The 26,712-nt window shown below is 30.6% G+C and overlaps 2 protein-coding genes across 2 annotated transcripts in view; both read left to right on the top strand.

Moving 5' to 3' along the window:
* Positions 1-11,979, top strand: part of LOC111635910 — an 18,815-nt gene extending 6,836 nt beyond the window's left edge. Inside the window, exons 2-5 of the mRNA XM_023381048.1 lie at positions 6,710-6,935; positions 7,006-7,220; positions 7,951-8,069; positions 11,866-11,979. Coding sequence (XP_023236816.1) covers positions 7,037-7,220; positions 7,951-8,069; positions 11,866-11,979 — 417 coding nt within the window. The 5' untranslated portion in view covers positions 6,710-6,935; positions 7,006-7,036. The remainder of the gene's footprint in view (positions 1-6,709; positions 6,936-7,005; positions 7,221-7,950; positions 8,070-11,865) is intronic.
* Positions 11,980-12,111: 132 nt separating this feature from the next.
* LOC111635912 overlaps positions 12,112-26,712 on the top strand; it is a 40,381-nt gene continuing 25,780 nt past the window's right edge. The window contains exons 1-4 of the mRNA XM_023381049.1: positions 12,112-12,154; positions 22,287-22,387; positions 22,468-22,557; positions 25,754-26,288. Coding sequence (XP_023236817.1) covers positions 12,112-12,154; positions 22,287-22,387; positions 22,468-22,557; positions 25,754-26,288 — 769 coding nt within the window. The remainder of the gene's footprint in view (positions 12,155-22,286; positions 22,388-22,467; positions 22,558-25,753; positions 26,289-26,712) is intronic.

Here is a 26,712-nt window from a genome sequence, read left to right as displayed (position 1 = left end):
ATAAAGTATTTTTCTGAGGTCTGTCTTATCAGGTAAATTACTGTACACAGTGTATTCATTAATTTTCATTTTCATGTAGTAAAGGCTCTATGCCTTCATAAAGTACGTACTTTTCCTTTGTTTAAGGGTATTTGGGCAGTTTATTCCTTGTTGTATTCTCAAGCAAACAATACATACAAGTACAGTACAATATTTTCTGAGGAAATACGCATACTTATCCTTTTTTAACCCCATTCCCAATAACCCGGTATTTTCACAAACTCGGCCACCCTTCGGCCCACATTAGGCCGAGTTTTCGAGGTTCTACTGTATTATCACTTTGCCCGACTAGGTGATAGCAGTATTCATAATGACCGGTCAATTTGATAAATTAATCAATATTTATCACACTGCCCGCCCTATTTGGTCATTATTCATAATGCCCGATTAATCAGTTTGTCCATAACATAGGCACGGTGATCAGTGTCTGTAACAAATAAATGCATTAACTTCTACTGACCAAAATCAGTATTTTCCTTGAACCTCTACTAATGCCTATTCTCCATACTCTGCGTCAGACAAGGCAAGCGATAGCGAGCCTTGACCGACGATCAGCATGTAGTCGTACGCCTCGGTGCTCGCTATCTCTCGTACCTCAGTGTCCGCGTGGGGCAAGCCCCACATCCCCTAAAATTATATTATCAAATACTCCACGAACAGTCAAGTATACTCTTAGCTGGCATAGTCGTGTGGGCTAAATAGTTAAATACGATAGTCTTAGCGGAGCGCGCGGTCATCGCGATTCCCGATCGCGTGAGGATGATTTCGGAGGACTATATCTCGCAAAGGGTCACATGTAGAGGTATGATTCCTTTGATTTTTTTGCTCCTATGGACATGCTTTGCATGTAAAGGTCTGTTAAGGTGTCAACAGTGTCATTGGCATCTGTAATTGTACTCAGTTTAGAATGTCCAGTTCGCTGTCATTTATCCCGTCTGCAGTTCTACATTCATATTGCTTTTCCTTTGCTTATTTGCAGGAAATCTGAATAATCTAACATCCGAAGATTTACTTTTACAATTTGATGTAATAACCCATTCTTTTACGTTCTGAGCGCTTAAACCAGGGGTGGCCAACAGTTTTGGCCCCCGGGCCGAATTGGAAAGAGAACTTTTTTCACAGGCCAAACCAGAGGTTGCCCTAGGAAGATTTTGAGGTGGTGCGAGATCTCATTGTGGTGTCACCCCGTAGAGACTAAATTGTACCTAGAGATTACAGATACATTTTTCGCATTATCATGCTTTACCAGCATTCTATGCTGTACTTAAGAGATTTGCAATGGAGGGTTAACTGTAAACGCACGGTGAGTCATTGACCTTTTTTCAGGCGTCAGAATTTTTCACCGCGCTATTCGGATTTGAGTAGCTAATGTTGAAAGATTAATCGCGGGCCACATAAATTCATTAGACGGGCCGTATGTTGGCCATGCCTGGCTTAAACTCTAGCGGAGTCGCATAATTTTTTTATTTCGCAGTGGTAGAGTGGCATGACCTTGATGCCACGATATTACAAGGGTAGGCTGAAAAGTAATGCACACATGCTTATAGAACACGAACAAAAACAAATATCAAGATCGAGGTAAAAGTACATTAAAGTACAGTTCTTAAGCTTCAAAATCATATATTTATTTTTCAACATAGTCACCGTTAAGGCTAACACATTTCTCCCAACGTGTAACAAGTTTTTTCATTCCGTCACTGAAAAATTCTTCCGACTTGTCTCGAATCTAGGTCTTGGTAGCTGCCTTCACCTCATCGTCCAAGGTGTAATGATTACCCTTGAGGTTTCTCTTGAGTAGAGGGAAAAAAATAAAAATCGCAAGGCACAAGATCGAGGGAATAAGGAGGGCATGGAATCGGTTCAAACTTCAGGTTTCACAGAGCCTCTCCAGTTGCGCACTAGGTGTGTGGACGAGCATTGTCATGTTTCAAGATTATTGGCGCCAATTGATTATTTGTTGTGTTAGAGGCAGCCTGGCGCCAATAATCTTGAAACATGACAATGCTCGTCCACACACCTAGTGCGCAACTGGAGAGGCTCTGTGAAACCTGAAGTTTGAACCGATTCCATGCCCTCCTTATTCCCTCGATCTTGTGCCTTGCGATTTTTATTTTTTTCCCTCTACTCAAGAGAAACCTCAAGGGTAATCATTACACCTTGGACGATGAGGTGAAGGCAGCTACCAAGACCTAGATTCGAGACAAGTCGGAAGAATTTTTCAGTGACGGAATGAAAAAACTTGTTACACGTTGGGAGAAATGTGTTAGCCTTAACGGTGACTATGTTGAAAAATAAATATATGATTTTGAAGCTTAAGAACTGTACTTTAATGTACTTTTACCTCGATCTTGATATTTGTTTTTGTTCGTGTTCTATAAGCATGTGTGCATTACTTTTCAGCCTACCCTCGTAATTTACAATTATGAAATTGTGTGCATCGCATCAAAAACTATGATCTCACATTTAAATTCTGTGTTTTGTTCCCTATCTAACGCTATAAAATACTTCTGGATTGACGAAAGTGCGTTGCTTTATTTATTTTAATGTAATTTGATCCGAAAACGCAAAAAATAAACACATCAAATTTCCACTCTGTAAATCATCTCAGGTTTTACGCATTGACATCAGGTCTGTTTGTAACACGTTCTTCCTCCAGGTGAAGTCAGGAGTTCATTATTTTCCCAGGGAATTGGTCAGTTCACCCGAACTACTCCTTACTGCTAATGTCATCAAACCGTTAATTCTATTAATTAATACACTGTTAAGAAAGGCTCCCTTCCAGGTTGCAAATGTACCGATTGACAATATGTTTGTTTTATTTTACTTAGGACAATGTTTTCTTTATATATTAGGCATAATAGCCTTTTTCATTTTAAAATATTTTGTTATTTTTATTTTCCTCTAGTGTCATGACTTCAGCAATTTCTATGAAAATCAATACATCGAAAATCTATACATCGATTTTTGCGGAAATCATTTCTTAAACGATCGATACAAACATCGATACAAAAATGGGATTAAAAAATTATTTTGAAAACTGGTGGAATTCAATACATGGGAACCAAAAACAAATCACTGATTCGATGCCTTAATTTTTTTTTCAACTTACTATGATAAATTATGGAATTCAGATCAGACAAATTCGAATTTCATATTTTATCATGCTTAAGACAGATATGATTCTACATCACTTATCTAGGCTGTATGATTCCAGTCGCGTCAGTTTCGGTCTTAAAACTGTGCGTGATGCCATCTTTTATGATATTTTATTTCAAAAAAAATTGTAAATGTTAATAACGAGTAAAATCGTCATCAAGTCCGACCCTACTCTAGATATGACACATGACACTTCCCCTATCTCTCTACCCTTCGACCTTTCACACCCCAAATTTAATAGCATCGATTTTCCTAATACACAAACATCCCTGCAAAATTTCAGAAATTTTCGACAAAGGACACAGGACATATTAAGCTTCACAGTGGTGAGCAAAATCGTGTCATCCACACACTAACACAATATCCATACATACAGAAAAATAAACCGGCAACGAGTTTCTCAACTTTCCCGGCGACATTTAAAATTTTGGTGGCACCATCTGTTATCATATTTTATTTAAAAACTTTTTATATTTTTAACTATTATAAAATGGCAAAAAGCTTAATTTCGAGGGAAAGAATGAGTTTTATATAAAAAAAAAAATTGTAAATGCTAATAACGAGTAAAGTCATTAAGTCCGACCTTGCGTGAGATACACACGACCTCCATTATCTCCCCACCCCTCGACCTTCACTCACCAAAATTTAATAGCATCAATCCCCCTAATAAACAAAGCTTTGTGCAAAATTTTAGGAATTTTCGACGAAAAGCACAAGAATTATTAAGCTTCAAACAGGCTTCAAAATCGTGCCCCATAAACACACACATCAATACAAACAGAAATTGCCCTTGAAATTTTTTGCATTTCTCGACGTTTCAAAGTGTTCTAAGTCCAAAAATGTAAAAATCTGGACGGTCATTTTTTGCCGGATCGCCATACTTTCCCACTGTTATACCGGTAACAGCTGGAAAAGTAAAAATCCGTCTTAATCCACTACTACTTGTAAAATATGTATAGTACAGTACGTAATGTAAATAATGTATAGTTTCATAAGTAATGGACGAAACTGTAGTCGACTTACAGCATAATGTATTGATGCTTGGTTACAAATCAATCACAGAATGATTATAAAATGATAATTTATCATTTTTATTAGTAAGTTTATAAGGTACTACTGGTGCGAATGTTCAATGTTTTTTTTCTTTTTCTTTGAGTCTATTATTTTCTATTGTTTAAATGTTGCCGGGAAAGTTACTCAACTCGCTGGATTTTTACAATTGTGATAATCCATTGTCTTAATTAATTACTGAAGTATTTGTGGCAGGTATGACCTGTAAATGATGTTCTTTACATCTACTACCATAAAAAAAAGTTGCTTATAGAAGATTTACGAATTAATAGGAATGTCCGGAAGCAAGCATGTGTCATGTAACAATATATATAATTATGATTGCTATTATGATTATAAAAATTAGTAGTTTAAATTTGATAAATTTGTATTCTTTATATATAAAATTTATAATCTATAATTTTGTTATGAGTTCATTAAACAAATAGAGAATAATTATGATGGTATAGAAAATCTGAATTTAGAATAGAGTTAGAATAAATAAAATAGAAAATTTTAAATTCTAAAACTTTAAACTTTTCATGTTTTTACTGCTGTACAACTTAACCAGAATGATGGCCAGATAACCTAGGTCACTGGTCAACCTACTGCTGCCATCTTGATGGGATCCAGGATTGAATCCAGATGGGTCAAAAAAGCCTCAGGAATTTTTCAGATGGCTGTCTGTCCAGATATGTTGGACTCCATTCCTCACTACTCAGCCACTCATTATGAGTTTGGTCTGGCCAAATCTATAATGGGCTTGCTAAAAGAGCCCTTTTAGTGCAGAAAGGACAGAAAGAGTTAAAAAAAAAAAAACTTAACCAGAAGGAAAAATTTTTCCTTTTTTGTTTCACATATGATATGAAAATATAAACAATAAATTTATCCATTTGCCAATATTACTCAATTTTATTATTTACATATTTGATCCAAATATTCTTCCAATAGAAATTAATTATTTTCAATCATAATTGCTTTTCATCTGACATTGACAATTAAGTTATAAGACATCTTCAGTAAACAATGTAACAAATTTATCATCCTTAAATAGATACATAAATAAGAAATATATATTCTGGCGTAATAAACATTAATATTGTGTTTTATTCCAAAGACACATGGCAAGTTTTTCATCAAATATCTTTATTAATTGAGTTGAAAAATGGTTTCAAAAACAAATCAAAGAAATAGATATGTAGATACTTAGACAGATAAATATAGGGGAGAGAAGGTTAAGAGTATACATTGCATGTCTCTCAAATTTGGCAACATTAACTGAAGAGTTTCTTGTACACACATTTTACTGTTGATGGCAAAGTGTGTCAAAGCTAACTTTTCTTGGTCTGTGAGTCGCCAGGATATTCATATCTTAGTAAACATTTTTTTTTGTGTAGAGGACGTGGTTGCTGTATCTTGAATGCAGTGTGTAGCGTCTGCGTTCGTCTACCAACTCGTTTTGGATTACACAGACGCTACACACTGCATTTTTTTTTGTGTTTCTGGAATTAATTTTGCAAAGTTAGGCCACAAGCTTTCTCAGTTTTGTTGCCTGGATTGTGAAAGTAAAGTGTGTGAAGGGATACAGATAGGTTGAAGCCAAAGTATGGGGTATCTTTTATGTTGGTCTTTGTCTGGAGTTGCATTCTATCTGCAAGTTTATGGAATTTTGTTTAGGAGGGTAAGAGTACTCGTAGTAGTGCTGCACAGTACTCAAGTTAGAGATTCTTTCAGGACCATATTAAAGCAAAAGGAAAAGGAGAAAACTGAAAAATAAAAAAGATAATAATAGACTTGAATTCATGAAAAATGACCAGCAATCTTCCACTTTGCAAGTTGGTAGGCCTAATGATATTTTCTGTCCTGGCTGCAAAGAATCTTTTGATGATGGCTGGGTATAATATGGACAATGTGCACAGTGGTAGCATGAGCAGTGTTCAGACTATGAAAGCATAGGTTGTTTCATTTGTTATAGCTATTAGTGTGTACTCTTAAGCGATAAGTTGCATACTCATTACCCTGCACTGGAGGTTAAGAGCATGCATTGGAATCTTCTTTTTTTAAATTTCTTGTCAAAACTATACTTGTTTTTTCTTTCTAACATAACCAAACAGAAAGATGTATATATGATATATATTCAGACAAAAATGTATTCTGATGAAACAATAAACACCTGAGAAATGCAAAAAATAACATAAGGTGTGTACTCTTTTCCATCTGTATATATTGCTGCCAGAGCAGCAATCTTAGCAATTAAATAGGAAGATTGTTATTTAATTATTGTACTAGTTTTATCTACTTGTTTATTATAATAATTAAGCAATTACCAAATTTGTAATAAAATTTTTCTGATTGGATTATCAATATAAAATGTATTAATTTTAAATTAGATGTAAAGTTAAAAATTTTATAAGCTTATATATTTACTCTATTTATTTTTATAAACTTTAAGATTATTTTTCAGGAACAGACAACTTTACTAAACAAGATAGAAAATATAACATACCATTTCTATTTTTCCAATATGAAAATGGAAATTTTGCAGATATATTTTTCTTAAATGAAGATAATAGCTCATTTATTAGGAATTTTAAACGACAGTTGGCTTATACATTGGTTACTTCTTTAAATGAAAATGTAACTAATGTTGCAGAAGAAACACCATATGGAAATCAAAAGATACATTATAAGTATGAAATAAAAATATTTTTATATCCTTTTAACAAGTATAGAAATCAATTGTTTTTGTTTTTTTACTAGCTCTGAATCTGCAGATGGTATTGCAAGGGAAATGTTTGGATGGAAATTTCAGAAACCGCTATCTTCAAATAAAATTTTAGTAAAACATTGGATAGATAGCAAAGATAATATTGAGTATGATCAAGAAAATACTTATGAATTTAATAATCAACACCAGTTTGATTTTTGGTATATACAACTTCAACTCTTTCGAAATGGGAAAATGATAGAAGCAAGTAAGTTATAGTTAATTTACATCATCTTATAAATTCTTTCCTCTCGAATAAATATATATTCCATTAATATATGACTTCCTTTGTCATTGAAGCTTTTTCAAGATAAGGTATCCATCCCCTTGTCATCAAAATAATTAAGACAAGCTGTATGGATTATTTACTAATTTGAGAGAATAATCTGAACCATAACATGGTTCTGGTAATTTTAAACTATCTAATGTAATGTTACAATATAAGGTATTCTGTCTTATGGCAATTTTTGAATAAAATGTTGGTTTTAACATTAAGACAGAATATGTTACATCATAACGTTACACTAGATCATTATATGGCAGCGAAGGGCAAGCAAAAGTTCAGTGGGAGCCGAAATGTAGGTTTTGCAAAATGCATGGGAACTGCAGTTCTGTACTTTATTCTGCACCGCAATTTTATTATATAATATAAATATAATATAAAACAAATATTTAATTTTTTAATAAACATATTTTCACAAAATTGTGGAAATAGAATTGTAAAAATAATAATAAAAAGCAGAAATTAACACTTTCAGCTAGAGCCGTATGTAACTCAAAAAGAGCTGCATTTGCCCATGTCTGTTATATGGTATGGAGAGCAATTAACTTTCTAATTTAAACTATAAATCCTTGATTATTTTCACTTACTTTTTTTGATTATAAAATGTTTTAATATAAATCTTATATTTTAAAAATTTATCATTTTTTTTTAATAGAAGGAAGATGTTCCCATGAATTTTCCAATTCATTGGGAAAACTTCAAATGCAATTTATAGATATTAATAAAGATGAATTAATAAGAGATTTTAAAGTCCAGTCAACATTTGTTTTCAAAGTAAGGAAAAGATTTTTAACTTAAATAAACAATGAAATTATATAGAAATGTTGAACTTGTTAAAGTAAAATATTAAAATGATTAAATATTTTATATATTAAATTTTCTGAAGTTCATAAATTCCTTAAAATTTTGGGTACTTTTTTATTTTTAAAATTCATTGACAGAAATTATTGTTTTAAATCATAATTACTTAAATCAATAAAATATTCAGTTGACATATAGTTAACATTGGCTATGCACATACCACACATCAGCAGTAGAGGGGATTTTAAGTATAGACAATTTAGAATTTTACTTAGGGCTTTACATTTTTTAGGAATCTCATATTTTTAATTAATGTAATTTAAAACATTTAAATTTAATTTAATTTAAAACATATGATCTCTACCTTCAAATTAGCAACGTATTGCCCCTATACATCATACTTTTCCTTTAGCAATTGAGTCTTGTCAGTCATCTAACTTCTTTTATGGGAAAATTTTTGAATTGAAATAACATGGCTTCCAGTTTGCATTGAAAGTTTGTATATAGTTAATCAGGATCTCCTGCCCATAAGGTTTCCATATCTGGTCTTGACTTTTATCTATCTAACTCTGTTCTTGAAATTAAGGAATGACAGTGAGAAATTTTAGGTCTACAATTTTTTCAAATTGAAGCCCAAGTAGGATCCTAGATCTTGTACATCATCATGCCATGTGACAGGAAAACCAGTGTGAAGGCTTTACATTATATAAGTGTATACAATGTAAAGCCTTCTCAAATCCAACTGGAGTTTTGCACAACCTAAACTTGCCATTATCAAATGGAAGTAAAATTTCTCATAATTTGTTACACAAATCATAATTATATACAGTACATGAAAGTAATTGTATATTTCAATACCAGTCTCTGAGAAGATACAAAGAGTTAAGCACTTGGCCACTAGTGGGCTCAAGTTTCAAATGTCAAAATATTATTTTGCAAGCCCTGTCCTCTTCACTATGAGAACTATTTTATACATAAGTAAAAATTGCTTGCCAAAAATACATCAATGTAGATACATAACAGAGAGGTGCAATTAACTTTCTAATTAAAAGTAGCTAAAAAACTGGCCATGTAATTGAAAATCTCCCTTTTTATTCATAATGGATAATCCTTTTGATCTTTACTTTCCCAGCTGATATAAAAGAGGGAAAGTATGGAAATCTGGCAAAAAAAACCCCCACCATATTTTTACATTTTTTGGACTCTGAACTCCTTGAAATGTTGATAAATGCAAAAAATTTTGGGTTTTTTTCTGTATGTATGAATGTTAGTGTGTGTGGAAGACACGATTTTGTTCACCTTCTTTGAAGCTTAATAACTCCTGTGCTTTTTGTCGAAAATTTCTGAAATTCTGCACAGAGGTTTGTTTATTAGGGGGATTGATGCTATTAAATTTTTGTGAGTAAAGTTCCAAGGGTGGGGAGATAATGGGGGTTGTGTGTATCTCAAGTAGGGTCAGATGTAATGATGATTTTACTCATTATTAGTATTTACAATTTATTATAAAACTCAACCCTACACTGAAAATTAAGCTTTTTGCCATTTTATAATAGTTAAAAATATAAAATGTTTTAAATAAAGTATGATAACAGATGGCATCACCAAAATTTTAAATGTTGCTGGGAAAGTTGAGCAAGTTGAGCTGTTGCTGGTTTATTGTCTGAGAGACAGCAGTTCAGTTTTGGAATTGCTTTTTTCTTTAGTAGGTAAAAGTATGATCAAATTATTTCAGTTGGTTCTAATTGATATGTATGGATATTAAATGATATGATTAACTCCAAAGCATTTAAAATATTACTAATATCTGTAACACATAAAATTAAATGATTTGAATAAATCATGTTCTGTCGATAAGTTCACTCATATCATCTTTCTATTATCCACTTAGTTCAATTTGTATATGTCAATGATGTCAATTGATAGTTTTATGGCATCCGTGCCACCGCCCAATATCTAATGTCAGATAACCGGACCTAGGAAGGATCTGCAGGTATAAATCACATTTATGGGTCCAATGGATTTAGACTCGAAACATCTTTATTAATTTTCCCGTTTATTGTTACAAAAGAATTGTTGCTTACATCAAGTTGATTTTTCAGTATTCGTTATACAAAGATGTTCTTTGTGATCTGGAGCAATAATCTGTAAGTCCTTTATGAGTTTGTATGTTGCCAGGTCTGGTGCAGAATTGTTGACAAGTTAGATGAAGAGGGTCACTTAGTTCTGGAAGCATTGATAATACATGGTTCGGGAAGAAGAGCTGTTTTTGAGATGAAAGGATGGAGAAGCACGGTTTTAGTTTTAGAAGCACGGTGGAGAAGAAGCACCATGACCTTGAGATATGGATTTATATAAATTTTAACCGTGGATTGAACATTTTAATTGGTCCCTAATTCTTCTCTCTTTTGCCCGATTGATCCTTTCTTTGTCTCCAGGTAGAACAAGACCCAATCGGGCTGTGAAAAAGATTGAATCTCAATCTCAGACAATGGGATGTTTAAATGAACCTTGGAACTTTTACTTGTATTTCTATAAGTTTTGTTTTCTCACTTATCAAAAATTTCTTATAAAAAGTTTCATGATAATTATTTATTGATCGAAATATTTTAGAGCACTCCGAGTTTGTTGTAATTTCGTCCTATTTACGAGCATCCAAGCCAAAGTTCGTCTTCCCAGTTTCACACATGAACTCAGGTTGTCTGACACTTACAATTTTTTTTTTCTTTCTTCTTTTCTTTCTTTGTATAGTATTTATCTAACAAAATTCCTTTCTGAAAATAAAGTTTTTGTGAGGGGTTCAGACCTCATACATATACATTTGGCACCTCACAAATGTATACATATATTCAATTTCAATTAGTTTGATCATTTCCTTAAAAAATATTTTACAACTTATTTATTTATATAAATATTTACTTAAAATTTATTTTTAAGAATTTCTATTCTCCTTTAATACAGAAGAAATACTTGTTTTAGTGTAAAACCTAAAATAAGTTTAGAAAACAAGTTCAAGTACATATTTGCATTTTCAAAGATGGATTCAATATCTTAAAACACTTGAATCTGTTGTTTTCTAAGTTTTTTAAGTTTTATGCCTGTTATGTATTGGAACACCATTGCCTCAGGGTTTGGGGTATGAAACATATCTGAGAAAGAGCCATCATCCTTTGTCTGGCCAATGTCTTGTGTATGAACGAAGTGCAATAAAAATTATTATAAGGTGTCATTGACTATTATATTCATATTAGTTAAGACAATAATGCTCCATTAAAACAAACATGTCTTCTGTTTTTTAAATTTGTCAAGTTGTTTATATATTTGTTTTAATAATAAAATCTATAAATCTTTATCTATAATTATTAATACAGTTCATCAAAATATATTTCTATATAATTTTTTAAAGAATAAGGCTTAAATTATCTATAATTAGGGTGGTCCAAAATTTATAAAATGTAGCTTTAAATACATATATGCCAATGGTTTTCAACCTTTTCTTTTGAGGATTGCATTACAATTGGTTTATTTTGATTTGTGTGACATGAAATTCAATAATTTATTTAAATTTAAAATAAATTATTGGATGTCAGAATATCCTGTGATGTTCCTAGCAGCTTATTGTAATATTCTAAGATGTTGTGAAAACCAGGTCAAAACCACTGATATATATATTAATTGAATTAAATTAATTAAAAGAATACAAAATTATTTACAACAAGATTAACATAACATTATCAACACAAAATTTATAATGCTCTATTCAAATTTCCAGTTGCGTAGCTACAAGAAACATTCAATTCCTGAAAATATAAGTATAAATTATTTAAAATCAGAATTTCAATTTTTATCCAGTTCATTATTACCAGAATATGAAACAGGCAAGTGATAAAATTTTCTTTCTTTTTTTAAATTTTTAAATTGAGCATTTATATTTTGAATATTTAAATTTTTAGAAACTGGAGCTGAATTATTTTTAAATACTTTTTATTTTCAATATAAAAAAGAAATTGAAAAGAAAATGAAAAAATTGTTTGAAACAAATTTTAGTGATTCATATGAATGTAAGTAATTTTGAAAAATATTTTATGAATGTATTATATCATCAGTATTTATTTTTTTGACACTTTAATAGTTTGAATTAATTTTTTATTACAATTTCTTACTATAAAAGAGATAAAATTGAAAATGTTTATAATAATGATTCTTCTTTTTTAACTTTATATCATACTAGCTGCAAGGACCCGCTTTGCTGGGCAAAAAGTAACGATAGTGAAGATTAAGATAATTACATTATAGCCAATCTTATCCGTTTTCACAGAATGCAAGAATTAGGTCCCCCGTTTCCAGACTAATTAGAGAATTTTTACGAGTCTAAAAATATGTTTGATTTCCCGCAAAAACGCAAAAAACCGCCTGTAAATCTTGCATGCCGCTTTATATTAACACTTCCTTTGTTACTCAACACTTCCATTGTTACACATCTTCGAAGTCAACCACTTTTAACCCCATATGCAAGAATTAGGTCCCCCGTTTCCAGACTAATTAGAGAATTTTTACGTCCAGTCAAATGAACTATTTTCAATTTGATCAATTTTCTGGAACGCTTACAATCATTCTATAATCGAACCAATTCAAATTAGAAAATTTTTAAAATTGAAATAGAAAATCTTCGAAGTCAACCACTTTAAGCCCCCATATCTCCCGCACCCTTATAGCTATCGAGACGCAACCACCATAGTGCACGAATGGAGACTTGGGGCTACTACCACATACAAACACCATTCATGTGCAATGTGTAGTTTTGGCTGAAAAGTGAAATATAGGGACACACACGTCTATTTTTATATATATATATATAGATTACCATTTTGAATCAATGGACACTTTAATCTTTAATCATTGTTTAAAAATGATCAATATCAGTATAATTTTAGACACAGTGTATAATTAAAATTTAATACTTTCCTCTTTTTTCTGTATTATTGATAAATACTAGAATATCTTCCAATATACAGTATACATAACATGCATAAAAATATATTACAGTTTCATTATAGACTTAATTAAAATTATACAAATTTTCAAAATGTATTTGTATAACTTTTTAGTTTTTTCAAATCCCAAGAAAATTCAAAAAATGTTTCCAAGAATTAAATTTGCTTTAACTTTCCTTCTGGGAAATTCTTAAAAATACACGAGATTTAAATGAAAAGATATGTTGTCTGCATTATTGCATAAAAAATTTATCAATGGACAACGAGCAAGACAAGTGACATGTCTCAGATTCAGATACACCAACTTTATATTTGAGCATGCATTTAGCATATATGATGCCTGGTCTACAAGTGTATTTGGTTACAAGTAACCAAACTTTTTTATATCGAACTAGTAGCCCGGGAAGCTCCCTAGTGGGCGTTCCTTACAAATTCCCACATAAAAATTCTTAGTCCACACCTGCCCTTACACTTAGTGACATTTTTTGTGTATTTCATTTTATTTTTATTTTAGTACATTATTTACATTGTTATTGTATTAGTTTGTGTAGTATATTTGTTTTATTTTATTATTTGTCATTTTATCCAGTATTTTGATTTTAACATAAAAGTATTCGAATGTTCTGATGTTTAAATATTAAGTTAAATATGTTCGAGAATACTTGCATCTGAAGATGGCTTATCATATTAGGTCGAAAATGTTAATGTTTCTTTAAATAAACGTTTTTCTCAGCATCAGGTATTGGATGATTTATTATATACAATTCTTTTATCTTAAAAACTAATGTTAATAAATCAATAGACAAACAGCGTACAGGATTTCTATATTAGAAAGTGAAGATATTGTTTATTCAAAGTAATTGAAATAAATAAGATTAATATACTTCAAAAATCTAGTTTTCTTTCCTTCATTTCTCCCGTCAAAAAACTTCCCTATAAACAAAATTTCTGGTAAAAAATGTATTATTATTCTGAATCAGTTTGTTCTGTTCTGATGTTTTCTGTATCCTGATCTTCACATCAGTTCCTCTCCTTACTCTGGAAAAAACAACGTAAAGTTGTCCATGTCCAAAAAATGGGTTCAGACAAAAAATTCCAACTTTGTCAAGAATATGTCCTTGTGACTTATTGATGGTCATCGCAAATGAAGCCTTCACAGGAAACTGTCTTTGTTTTAGGGTGAATGGGTAATCAGATCCATAACTTGTCAAATCAATTCGTGATATAAGGACTATCTGTCCTGATCAGACCCAGTAAGCACTTCAGCTTTGATGACATGGTCTCTCAAACTCACCACGACTAATCGAGTTCCATTACACAATCCCCTTTTTGTCTTAAGATTCCTCAGCAGCATATGATAATTCCAAGCCTCAAGTGGTCATGAGGGGGTAATCCGGATGCACATACGCTTTTCAGTTACTCGATTGGGTAATTCAATAGTTTCTGTAGCTTGTAGCTCATCATAGCTGTAATAAGTCTTTCCTCTGTACTCATGTAAAAGTCTCAAAACTTCGACATTGATTCTGTCCTATCGTCCAATCGTACGGTAGGAGACACAACGTACTTAAAAATAATTATTTAGTGTTATTAAACATTCTATAAATACTTTAAAATAGTTTAATTTGTTTATTTACCTTCGCTGGTAAATCTCGATATTAAATATATCCGCCATTTCTTCAACAAATTTCCCGTGAGTCAATGCGCGACGCAAGGTTAATCAAGGCATATAATAATTATTTATACCGTTCCGTGGTATAAATAATAAATTCCTATTACAAATAAAAGTAATTTATTGTTAATTTAAAATTATCGCTAGGGCTCCCCTAGTGGGCGTTTTAGGCATACCGTTACAACCTACAGATTACAGATATACAAATACGCGATCAATGGTTTATATATATATATAGATGGCAGAGTTACACAATTTGGCACATGCATCATTGAAGACATGTTTAACAGTTGTGAAATTTATCTTTTCTAATTCATAAAATCTTAACAGCATGGGCAGTGGCATAGCTACAAATTCAGCACCCTGGAGCAAGTAGAGTCGGTTTGCCCCTAGTTCCTCGGAAGAGGTCTCGCGAACTGTTTTGAAAATTTAATTTAAAAAAATATATTTAATTATTTCGATTTAAAACTTTACTCAGTAATAATTTATTTGAGATTTAAGACATTTCAGTAATAAGATATTTAATTTAATAAATGCAAATATAATAATAAAACAAAATATAATTTTTTAAGTACGGAATGCCTAATAATAATTACTACATATTCAAAAAAAACTGTATTGACAAAATGTATGCAAGTTTAGTTTTATAAGAAATACATAATAGCGAGGTTGCGGCTGAAGTTTTCATCTCTAAAACGTGAACGTTGAGCGCTGCTATCTTGTAAGTGGCGCTCGACGTTCGACGTTTTCGAGATGAAAACTTCAGCCGCAACCTCGCTAATAGTACATAAAAAAAAGCTTCAAAATTGTTGTTTTTTCGCTTTTTCGTTTGCAAATCGATCAATCACTTCCTCTAAGTCAAATCACAAGCTATTGTTTTATCAATTGTTATAGTTGCCAAAAAGCTATGACACTGTTGTGACATGCAGCTTCTTACAGATAGATTTCGATTACAGTTTTGAAAAACTTTTGTGAAAATTTCAGTTTTGAAAAACTTCGTTCTGCTGTCACTGTTGTCACTGGTAAAGTTAAAAAAAAAAAAAAAAGCTGCAGCGTGAATTAAAATTAGTTTGGAAACTTTGCATATAGAGGTTTAAGTGAGTATTAAAACACATTAAATCAAAGCAATTGAGGTCCAAAACTAGGCAAAATGTCGGAGGGATATGCTGATTGTAACAATTCTGATCTTTCCAGTGTATTTTTATCAGATGATGTGACAAGATGAGCACTTAAAAAGTGTACATAATTCTCGAATGGATACAATCTAATAGTTAATTGATTAATTATTGAATCCATTACTTTATAAAACACACTGACTTTAAAACATTGTTCACTGTTTTCAATGTGCTCATCTATCTGTAATTCATCAAAGAAGTTTTTCACACAATGCAATCTTTTTTGGAAAAAACAGATTCAATATTCCATATAGATGATAACTCAAAGGCATTGTTTTTAACAAACTCCCAATGATTCTTTAAGTCCTAAAATTGGGTTAGGAGTGATGAAAGCATTTCAGCAGATTTCTCTATATCTTCATGAGCATCTTGCAGCATTTTTAAAACTGTATTAATCGGTTTGAGTATATTACTTTGTACTATTATCAAAATAATAGTTGAAAATTGTTTGAAATAATTAATCAAATTTTTAGCTTCAAGTTGATTATCATAATTTTTTCTATTTAATGGTAATTATGTCAATATTTTAATTACAACAAAATAATGAGAATGTAATGCATCAAGAGCATTAATACGGGAAGACATCATGTTGGAGAAACTCTTCAACGTTTTTGCTAAGTTGGTTTGGTTCGTTTCCATTAACATTGCCCAATGCCTAACAGAACTGAAAAAAAACAAAAAATTTTTCTAACTGTTCATAAAACTGACTTCTTGTACCTTGTACCTTCACTGTCATTGATCACTAAATTCCAATTATGAGAACAGCAATGTACAAATCTGGCAGTGGAATTTTGTTGTTTAATTCTTGCTTGCAACCCCAAATAGGTACCACTCATATTCACAACCCTGTCATAACCTTGACGCAATTTTGATAGATTGGTGAAATTTTCAATACATTTTCAAACTGTTGTTTCTAATCCTTGTGATGTTTGATCAGTAACCTGAATAAAATCCACAAAACGTTTCCTTTATTTGCATCTCAATTAGGTTTTTATTTTCATCTTTTTTTATTAAAACATAACGGAATATGATACTTAGCTGATCGAGTTTTGATAGATCTTGTGTTGTATCTGTTATTACTGTTATGAAAGTGGCCTCTTCCATTTCACTTTTAATTTGGACATTAATTTCATGTGCAATCAAATTAATTAATTCATTTTGTATATCCAGACTCAAGTAATTGGTACTGCCTTTGGGTTTCTTTAATAGATCTGCTAAAACACCATCATAGCAAGAAAATAATTTAATTATTTTTAGAAAGTTTCCTTGCGAAGTTCCTACATCTTAAAGATCTGTAATCCTATGATCTCAGAAAAGTAAATTATTTATAGCAAGTGTTAAAGTTATATCTACTATACGTCACAACACTTTGTGCCAATAATTTACCGCATTGTTGATTTCTTGCTAACAACATCTATGATTGAACCACTTTATCATTAGTCAGGAAAGGAGTAAATAAGGCAATAAAATACTTAGCCTGCTGTAGAGATTCATTTTGTCTAAAAGCCAGGTGTGTGTGACTAATAAATCTACAAAGTTCAGTGAATTTCTATAAATTAATTACTTGTGCTTTGTTCGAAAATTTGAAATTTTATTATAATTTTTTTACAGATGTTTTTAAAGTTTTTATTTCATTTTACTAATTTGGTGCCCTTATGATATGTGTACCTGGAACAGTTTGCTCCAACTGCTCCACGGTAGCTATGCCCCTGAGCATGGGTTGCACTGGCTCCCATGTAAACAGACTGATGAGAATGTTCAGCATGTACCGTACCTTTTTAGTACAGTAAATCCATTGTTTTTTCCAAAATAAAAAAACCTGGGTTGTTTCCTATTTCCTGTATTTTTTGTAAAATTTCTTCATATGCAGTCAGGGCCATGCAGCAGATTTTCTCAGTATAATGCAAGTCTTTGAAATGCTGCCCCTTAAATTTTTTTTTTCTTTAAAATAACTTTTGATTATAATTTAAAAAGAAAAAAATCTGCACAAAATGTATGAATACTATTTTTATTTTGAAAATATAAACTACTATAAAATATTGATATCAACTATCAACTACAGCAATCTACTACAGTTTTACTCTTCTAACTTTAACTGTAGCAAATTTGTTAATTAGGGATGTGTAGTTTAGAATAGCAGCTAATGTAGATTCAATAGAAATAAATGATAGATTTCTAAGTTTTGTTTGGCGTATTGAACTTCTTAAGTAGTGTTTTATTAATTTTAATTTGGAAAAACTTCTTTCCCCACTAGCTACAGAGATGGGGAGTGTTAATAAAATTTTCAGAGCTACAACAATATTCAGATACAAAGTAATTAAGTTATTTTGGCATAAATTATTTAAAACATCTAAAGGTTTCATAGAATATGCTAGAATTCGGGATATATCACACAATTCTTCTTGAAGATCATTTGCATTTATATCTGATTCATTTTTGATCGAAAGTATTGACTGGAGACTGGTACAATAATTTTCTAGCGTTTTTTCATCTAAATCCTTGAGTTTTAAAATGTCATATAAAAACTGAAAATTTTTGCTATGGGTTTCCAGAAGCGTGAATCGTTCATTTAGAGAATTAAGGGTAATGTCCAGAATATAATTGAAAAAGTTTATTTTAAATTTACTCTTTTCTATTAAAGGGTTCATCGACAGCTTCTTCACAGTCAAATTGATACTCTTTCCTTCTGGCTCTCTAACTTCAGTTTCGGCAGGAAATTCTGTACTGCATTCAAGATTCCTTGCAATCTCATTAGCAGCAATTTTCATCTGATCATATCCAGATTGTCTATAACTTTTCACTTTTTGTATGATAACATCCTTAGACAATCTGACAAATTTATAGTTACAGATTGCAATAGCTTTGAGACTAAATTTACTTTAAATAAAATATCATGCCAAAGAATTACATTGCATATAAACTTTTTTAATATTTTTTGCTAACCCTCTTGCTTTAACTTTAGTTTTTGCATCTCTGTTGACATCTATTTTTATTTGGAATAATGCATCATAGATTTTGCAAAGTTGAAATCGCTCCTTGACCACCTAGTAGCACTCAATGGTTTTAGAGTTAATTGTAAAACATATTTTTTTAGCACTTCCCAATGCTTTGTAGAACCAGAAAAAAAGAGTAAAGTTCTTGTATAATAGAAAAAAGTTATTGTTTCTGTAGAAGAAGATGCTGCATCATTCACAACTAGGTTTAAAGAATGACACGCAAACGGCACATAAACGTCCTTGGACATTTTTCAAGTATTCTATTTTGTACACCTTTCATATTAGCTCATTGTCACAGCCTTGTCCTCTAAGTCACTTTAACTCGAAACCTAACTTTTCCAAATGTGTCAGAATAAGTTCTGTCAAACCCTCTCCAGTTGAATCACAAGCTTCAAAATAACAATAAAGAATTGTTCAATTTCATATTTATTTTGAATAGAGTTAAAAGCGACAACTCTTATTGTTAATGAGAGCTGTTCAATATGACTTATGTCTGGGGTACAGTACAATTGGTGATTATCGAAAAATATTTAGCGATTTTTGTTATTTTGGCAATTTTGCTTAAAATTTCATTTCCCATCAAATTTATCAATTCATCTTGTATATTATTGCTTACATAAGTCACAGACCATTTATCAGACTTGCATTGAACTCTAGAACTATCGTTATTTTATCTACCCTTTTAAAATAGGGTAGATAAAATAACGATAGAAATGAGTTGCAAAGCTAGTAAGATTTATAGGTAACAGAATATAATCTATATATATAATCGAGATGGTTGATAATAATAATAATAANAAAATAGGGTAGATAAAATAACGATAGAAATGAGTTGCAAAGCTAGTAAGATTTATAGGTAACAGAATATAATCTATATATATAATCGAGATGGTTGATAATAATAATAATAACAATAATAATAATACAATATCAGACATGAAAAAAAACAACACAGTTTAAGCTGTCACATCTCATGTACAGTACATGGACGACATAAAACTTTATGCATCCACACAAAAACAACTTCAGCAGCTCCTACAAATCACACATTCATACACCAAGGACATACAAATGACGTTTGGCTTAGACAAATGCAAAAGACTTCACATAGAAAAAGGAATCCTGAAGAAAGAAGATTTTGCACTTGGAAATGGAGACATTATTGAATCCATGGAAGAGGGCGAGTTCTACAAGTATTTAGGATTCCAACAGGCCAAACTAACAGAACATACACAAATAAAGCAAAGATTAATTAAAGAATACCAAAGTAGGTTAAATGCTATCCTCAGAACACAGCTAAATGCAAAACACACAGTTAAAGCAATAAACATATATATCATCCCAGTACTCACTTACTCTTTTGGCATTATACATTGGACTCACATAGATCTTGAGCAACTCCAAAGGAAAACAAAAACAACACTTACTAAGCATAAACAACATCACCCTAAATCTGCCACAGAAAGATTAACCCTTCCATGTAAAGATGGCAGATGTGGCCTGATTGACATAGTTAACATTAACTACAAACAAATACAGTCACTGAGAGAGTTTTTCTACAGGAAACAAGAAACATCACAATTACATAAAGCAGTAACTCTAGCAGACTCAAATAACACACCATTAAACTTACACTCACATCATACAGACTTGACACAACATATAAAAAGCATAGACATCATCAAGCAATCGTGGGCTCAAAAGGCACTCCATGGCAGCATCCTTATGACCTGGCCCAAGATTTTGTTGACAAAACTGTGTCAAACAGCTGGTTAGATTGGGGATGTCTCTTTGGGGAGACGGAAGGATTCATGATTGCCATACAGGATCAGGTCATAAATACTAAATCTACGGAAAACAATACTCAAAGATACAACACTCACAAATGACATGCAGAAAATGTCACATCATGCCAGAAACTATACAACACATCACTTCTGGTTGCAAGCTCTTGGCACAGACAGATTATTTACACAGACATAATCAAGTAGCAAATATAATACACCAAGAGCTTGCAAAGAAACACAAATTGGTAGACATGCACGAACCATACTACAAATGCATTCCACAGACAGTATTGGAAAACAACATGCACAAACTGTACTATGACAGAGCCGTAATCACAGATAAAACAATTTACCACAACAGACCAGACATCACACTCATTGACAAACACAATAAAATCACATACATTATAGACTTAGCCATTTCAAACACTCACAATGTACAAAACACATGCACTGAAAAAATTAGCAAGTACACAGAACTTACCCAAGAAATAAGGCATCTGTGGAGATGGATTAGGGTGCTTATTGTATCTGTTGTTCTCTCCTGTACAGATGTGGTACCACACACACACTACACAAAAGCCTGGGAACATTACAATTGAATAGAAATACATACATAACACTACAGAAGGCCACTATATTGAATACATGCCATATTGTTAGGAAATTCCTGAATATAGACACTGACACACTTATTTAATTTTAGTTTTGTTTTGGTTGCTATGCCTTGACTCTGGTCTGGCATAGTACACAGCCACCGGTGTGAACTGAGTATAACTTACTAAACCCAACATACTGTAATAATAATAATTATTATTAAGCGTAGCACCCAAATGGTTAGGAGTTGGAAGTTGAAATTTGGTACACAGTTAGGGTACATCACGAGAATGCACACTAAGAAGAGATGTTTCAAAATTCCCCCCCACGGGGAGAGGGAGAGGGTTAAGGATTGTCTTAAAGAACTCAGCTTTACTATACTATTTTAGATGCAGTTTGTTATGTTTTTGCAGAAAATCAAATATATTTTCAGACCACGTAAAAATTCTCTAATTAATCTCAGAAGAGGGAGACGTAATTCTTGGACCCAGTGAAAAAGGGTAAGAATGGCTATAATCTAATAATCTTAATCTTTGCTATTGCTACTTTTTGTTCGAGCAATGCTGGGCTCATCTGCTAGTAAATAGATAATGAATGTCAGTCAAATTGACAGCTTGCAGCCGTTTTGACATATGCCTTTCCTTAACTTGTCATTGTATTGTCTCCACTTCAACGTATATGATTTTAGTAAAAATAAAGCAAAAAATAACGAGTACAAAAGTAGGCAATACAAATATTTCCTAATCAATACTCTCTATCACACACAGAACGTAAAAGTAGTCCAATATTACCTAAATAATTCTCTATCATACACAAGCACAATAAAAAAGAGAGTACCTCCACTTTCCAACTTTAAATATAATATTTTCCGTATAAGAATGGATTTTTAGGACACCATAGTTAATGATTATTTTATTAATACATTAATAATATTTATTGTATTTGAAATTATGATTTAAATGGTTTTATTTTCAGTATCAAAGCTCTTGGAAATGATCAATTTAGAAATATCACTTGGCATTAATTATGAAGTAAATTCTATTACAAATATTGTGAAAAGAAAATTAAATGAACATGTGAGTTTTCATAACATTTATTTTGACAGTAATCAATAATTTGAAGTAATCATAAATATTAATGTAAATGCCATTTTCAGTATGTTTCAAGAATCTGTTTAGAAAGTCCAAACACCTGTCCTAAACTCTTTTATTTATACTGTTTAGTTGGTGGAAAATCAGCAGAAAATGTGAGTTAATCTTGTACTATTTGTTTGTATTTTATTTATTTTTTTAACAGAAATGAATTTTAAAGAAATAATTTAAAGTAACATTAAAGAATTGCCAGGATGAATTCACATATAGAAAAAATATATTTCTTTTTAGACTATACATATAATTGAGTCCATCTTCATCTGTCCCTTCACACGCTTAGCAGAGGCAATAACAAATCTATGGCGATACCAACCTTTTACTTGAGGCTACATGTCCAACGTCCAATGTAGCCTCATGTAGCCTCAAATAAAAGGTCGGTATCGCCATAGATTTGTTATTGCCTCTGCTAAGCGTGTGAAGGGACAGATGAAGATGGACTCAATTATATGTATAGTCTGAAAAGAAATATATTTTTTTTTATAAAATTTAAAGTAACATTTACTCTCCAGTTTTTATGTGAATGAAAAATTTAATAATATGTTATCTATTATAAAATTGCAACAAATTTATATTATTTTGAAACAAAAATATATTCATGTAAAACATTATTTGAAGCAAATTTATAATATATTTTTAATTAAGAAATTTAAACTTAAATTTGTTCTACTTGATAAATTTAAAGTATTAAATTGTTTGTGGCTCTAACTTACTTATGTAAGCAGGAACTAAAGAAGGTGAGACAGCTAGTAGCATAATCCCTGGGTCCAAGGGCCCAAGTCACCTTATTTTTGTAAATAAATTAATTTAGAAAAAATGTTATGTGACAAATGCAAAAATTTAGTAATCATTAAGTTTTGCATTATTTAAGTAATTTAATTGTATCATGTATGTGCAATAGCTTTTCATCCATAGTGCTAGTGGCTCCATTCACAGTAGTACAGAGAGGAGTGTAGGTTTTTATGTTCTAACTTGGGCCCCTCTAATGTCTATTCTAGTTAGACAATGGATAGGGCCTAGATCTAAATGCAAAGTTCTCTTTCTCTTGCAAAACTATAAAACCTATATAACAAAATAAAAAAAACAAATACTAAAATACAGGTTTTTTAATCTTGTTGAAAAAACTTTATATTACTTTCATGTCTAAATTTTGTCCCTCTATGTTTAGATCCTGAACATAAAGGCATAAATCCTGAATAAAGGGTCATTACTAACATATATGCTTCTGTTTATGATTGATGAAAACTAATAGAATTAATCACTACAGTATACAAAATAAACAAACACGTCTTTAGCACTGTGTAAAACTTGGTAAAGTATAAAGTTACAAGTCATACTCCTAAGGATTGAAGATGGCTCATTAATTGAATTGAAAACATTTGTAATCTACAAAATTTCTTGAACTTCTAAAATTAATAAAATTTTAGTTTTTATATTTTTAGCTGTTTTTATCATAGTGCTATTAAAATAGATTTGATATAAAAGCAAAAGTAATCATTAAGTTTTGCATTATTTAAGTAATTGAAGTAAAAGTATCATCAACAAATTTGTAAATATATTATAAATAAAAAATTCATTTTAGTGCAAAGAAAAATGTAGAAAATCCTTGAAAAAATGAAAACCTATGAAACAAGAAATTACCAATTTATGATGATTAATTTTTTACATATTTTTAAAGGCGTTTATTTAGAAATTATAAAATATTATTTAAATAATTTTAGAGAAATTTTACAATATGAAAAAGATATGCTTATGAAAATTTGATATTATTATTTTAAAACAAATTTTAAAATTTTATAGAATTTTTATATATGATACCGTCTTGATTATCTGAGGTAAAGGGAACTATGGATACTTCAGATGATTAAAATCTTGAATAACACAGAGTACTTAGTAAATTATTAAATAAACTGGATTTGGATACATTAACATGGATGCATTTCTGAATTCAAAACACTCTATTTTTAGTTAGGCCTATTTATTGAACGTAATAGCTATTAAATATATTTATATATAGAAAATTGCCTATTTGATTATTGTGAGAATGACTGAACTGATTTCCATTAAACTTTGTACATATGTACATTTGTAGCAAAATGTATGTAATACTAAATGTATTATCATTGCCATTTTAACCTGTGTCAGATTGTCAGTGAGTTCCTAGAATTTCTTTTGATGTAAAATTGTTTTTGTTGGATCAATTCAATTATGAGTTTATTATAAGACATATTATTTTTCTGTATATACATTTTTATATAAGTACAGTACATTAGCTTTGCTTAATGCATTATTTTCTTGAACATAGCCAGGAATCTTAGCTAATTATACAATAAAACACTTTTAATGCTATTCATAGCTGTATTTATTATAGCAAATATGAAGTATAAAGAAATTTTAATTTTGGCAATAGATTTAATTATTTTAGAAATTAGTATTGTGAGAATTCACTAAAAATTTAAAAAGAATTTACATTCTTTAAATTTCTAGAACTTATTTAGATTGATCAGATGGCCAAGTGGTCAAGGTGGCAGCCTACAACTCTGGGGATTGAATCCAGATAGGTCAGAAAACCCCAGGAATTTTTCAGGTGATGTTCTGTCTGGATATGTTGATCCCCATCTCTTACCACCTGGCTACCCCATTGTGGGCCTGGCTAAATCCATAATGGATTTACTAAAAGAAGCACTCTTAGTATCCACAGGGTGAAAAGAGTTAAAAAAAAAACTTTAGATTATCTTGCCAGGCAAAGATCCATAAAATAAATTCTAATGTATTTTGCAATTATTTATTTTATAGAAGTGAATGTTAAATGATGGAAACAATGTGAATTGTTTTCAAGTGATCTTGTGATGTTTTTACATTTTTAAATTCTGAATACATGATATCAGTTGATGACATTTAATGAGTGAGATCAAATGGTGTATTATTTAGCAAATATTCTGTTTATTAATAATATAGTGTAATATTTGATTTTATATTATCATATATTTCAAATATATCAAATCAATTTTTAATACATCATTTGATATCAATTGATCATTTAAAATTGTTTTCTTAATTGACAATAAGTGATAACATTTCATTTCATTTTATCATTTGAAACTGTCTAAAAACAATTCCTGAGATGATATTAATTGATATCATTTGAAAATGATGAAATGATATTTTTATCAGGTTTCTCTTCAAGATTATATTTTAACATAATAATTTATTATTTATATATTTTATTTATAAAAACTTGTTTTAAAATTTGTTCTGAAAAAGTAATATATTTCATCAATTTAACTTTTACAGATGTTAATATCCTATTTAACAGGAAACAAATCAACAGGAGTAATGAGATATCATGCTATTAATTCTTTATCAGAGCTATTGAATCCTTCAGAAGAATTTATTGAAAATATATTATTGTTAATAGAGTCACTAGAAGATCAAGATATTGTTGGAACTTTAATTGTTAACCTTGGGATTATAACTAGAAAATCATCTATTCCTATAGATATACAAACTAAAGTGGCTGAAACATTTCTAAATTTTATTGAAACTTCTTCAGAGAAATGTATTGTAACACCTTTCATTACTGATATATTTATAGGTTTAGGAAATTTGCAAGATAAAATTACACTTCATAAATTGTTGTTACACATTGAAACCTGTATGAAAAATGAAAATTATCAAATTGTTGCATTAAATGCTCTGCGCCAACTTTATAGTCAATCAGAAGTACAAAAATGGCTTTTGAAATTGTTATCAGTAGGTTCCTGTAAACTTAAATCAAATATAGTTAGTATTTTAGCAGAAGAATGTGTACCTCGCAATAAAAATGGAGGTAAGTTTTCTTTATATTTTTAAAATATATTTTACAATATTTGTTAAATATAAATAGAAAGATTAAAAATAAATTATAAAATAAATAATTTGGGATTTTTACATTTAGCAAATCATCAATATCATCAATATTTATAACAAAATATAAAGAATTTTATTAGTTTTTAATAGTTATTAAAAAAGCTCCTTAAATGTTAATCAAATTCAAACTGCATTTTTCAGAATAAAACATTTTTTGAAAACTCACATGCTTTCATGCTTTGTTCTAACTACCCCAGATTTCAAGAAGAATTTGTAGTTTCTATCTTTATTTTTCTTTTACTCCTTCTCTGCTTCATGTTATCTCTTGATGATTTCTGATATTGTGCATAAAGCCTGAAAACATTGCTGTTTCTAAAACTATTTTATTCTAAGAAAAGCAGTTT

The sequence above is a fragment of the Centruroides sculpturatus genome, unplaced genomic scaffold, assembly GCF_000671375.1.
Source record: "Centruroides sculpturatus isolate CEXI.00-Female unplaced genomic scaffold, Cexi_2.0 scaffold864, whole genome shotgun sequence".
NCBI classification, from domain to species: Eukaryota; Metazoa; Arthropoda; class Arachnida; order Scorpiones; family Buthidae; genus Centruroides; species Centruroides sculpturatus.
This window is presented reverse-complemented; position numbering and strand designations above follow the sequence as displayed.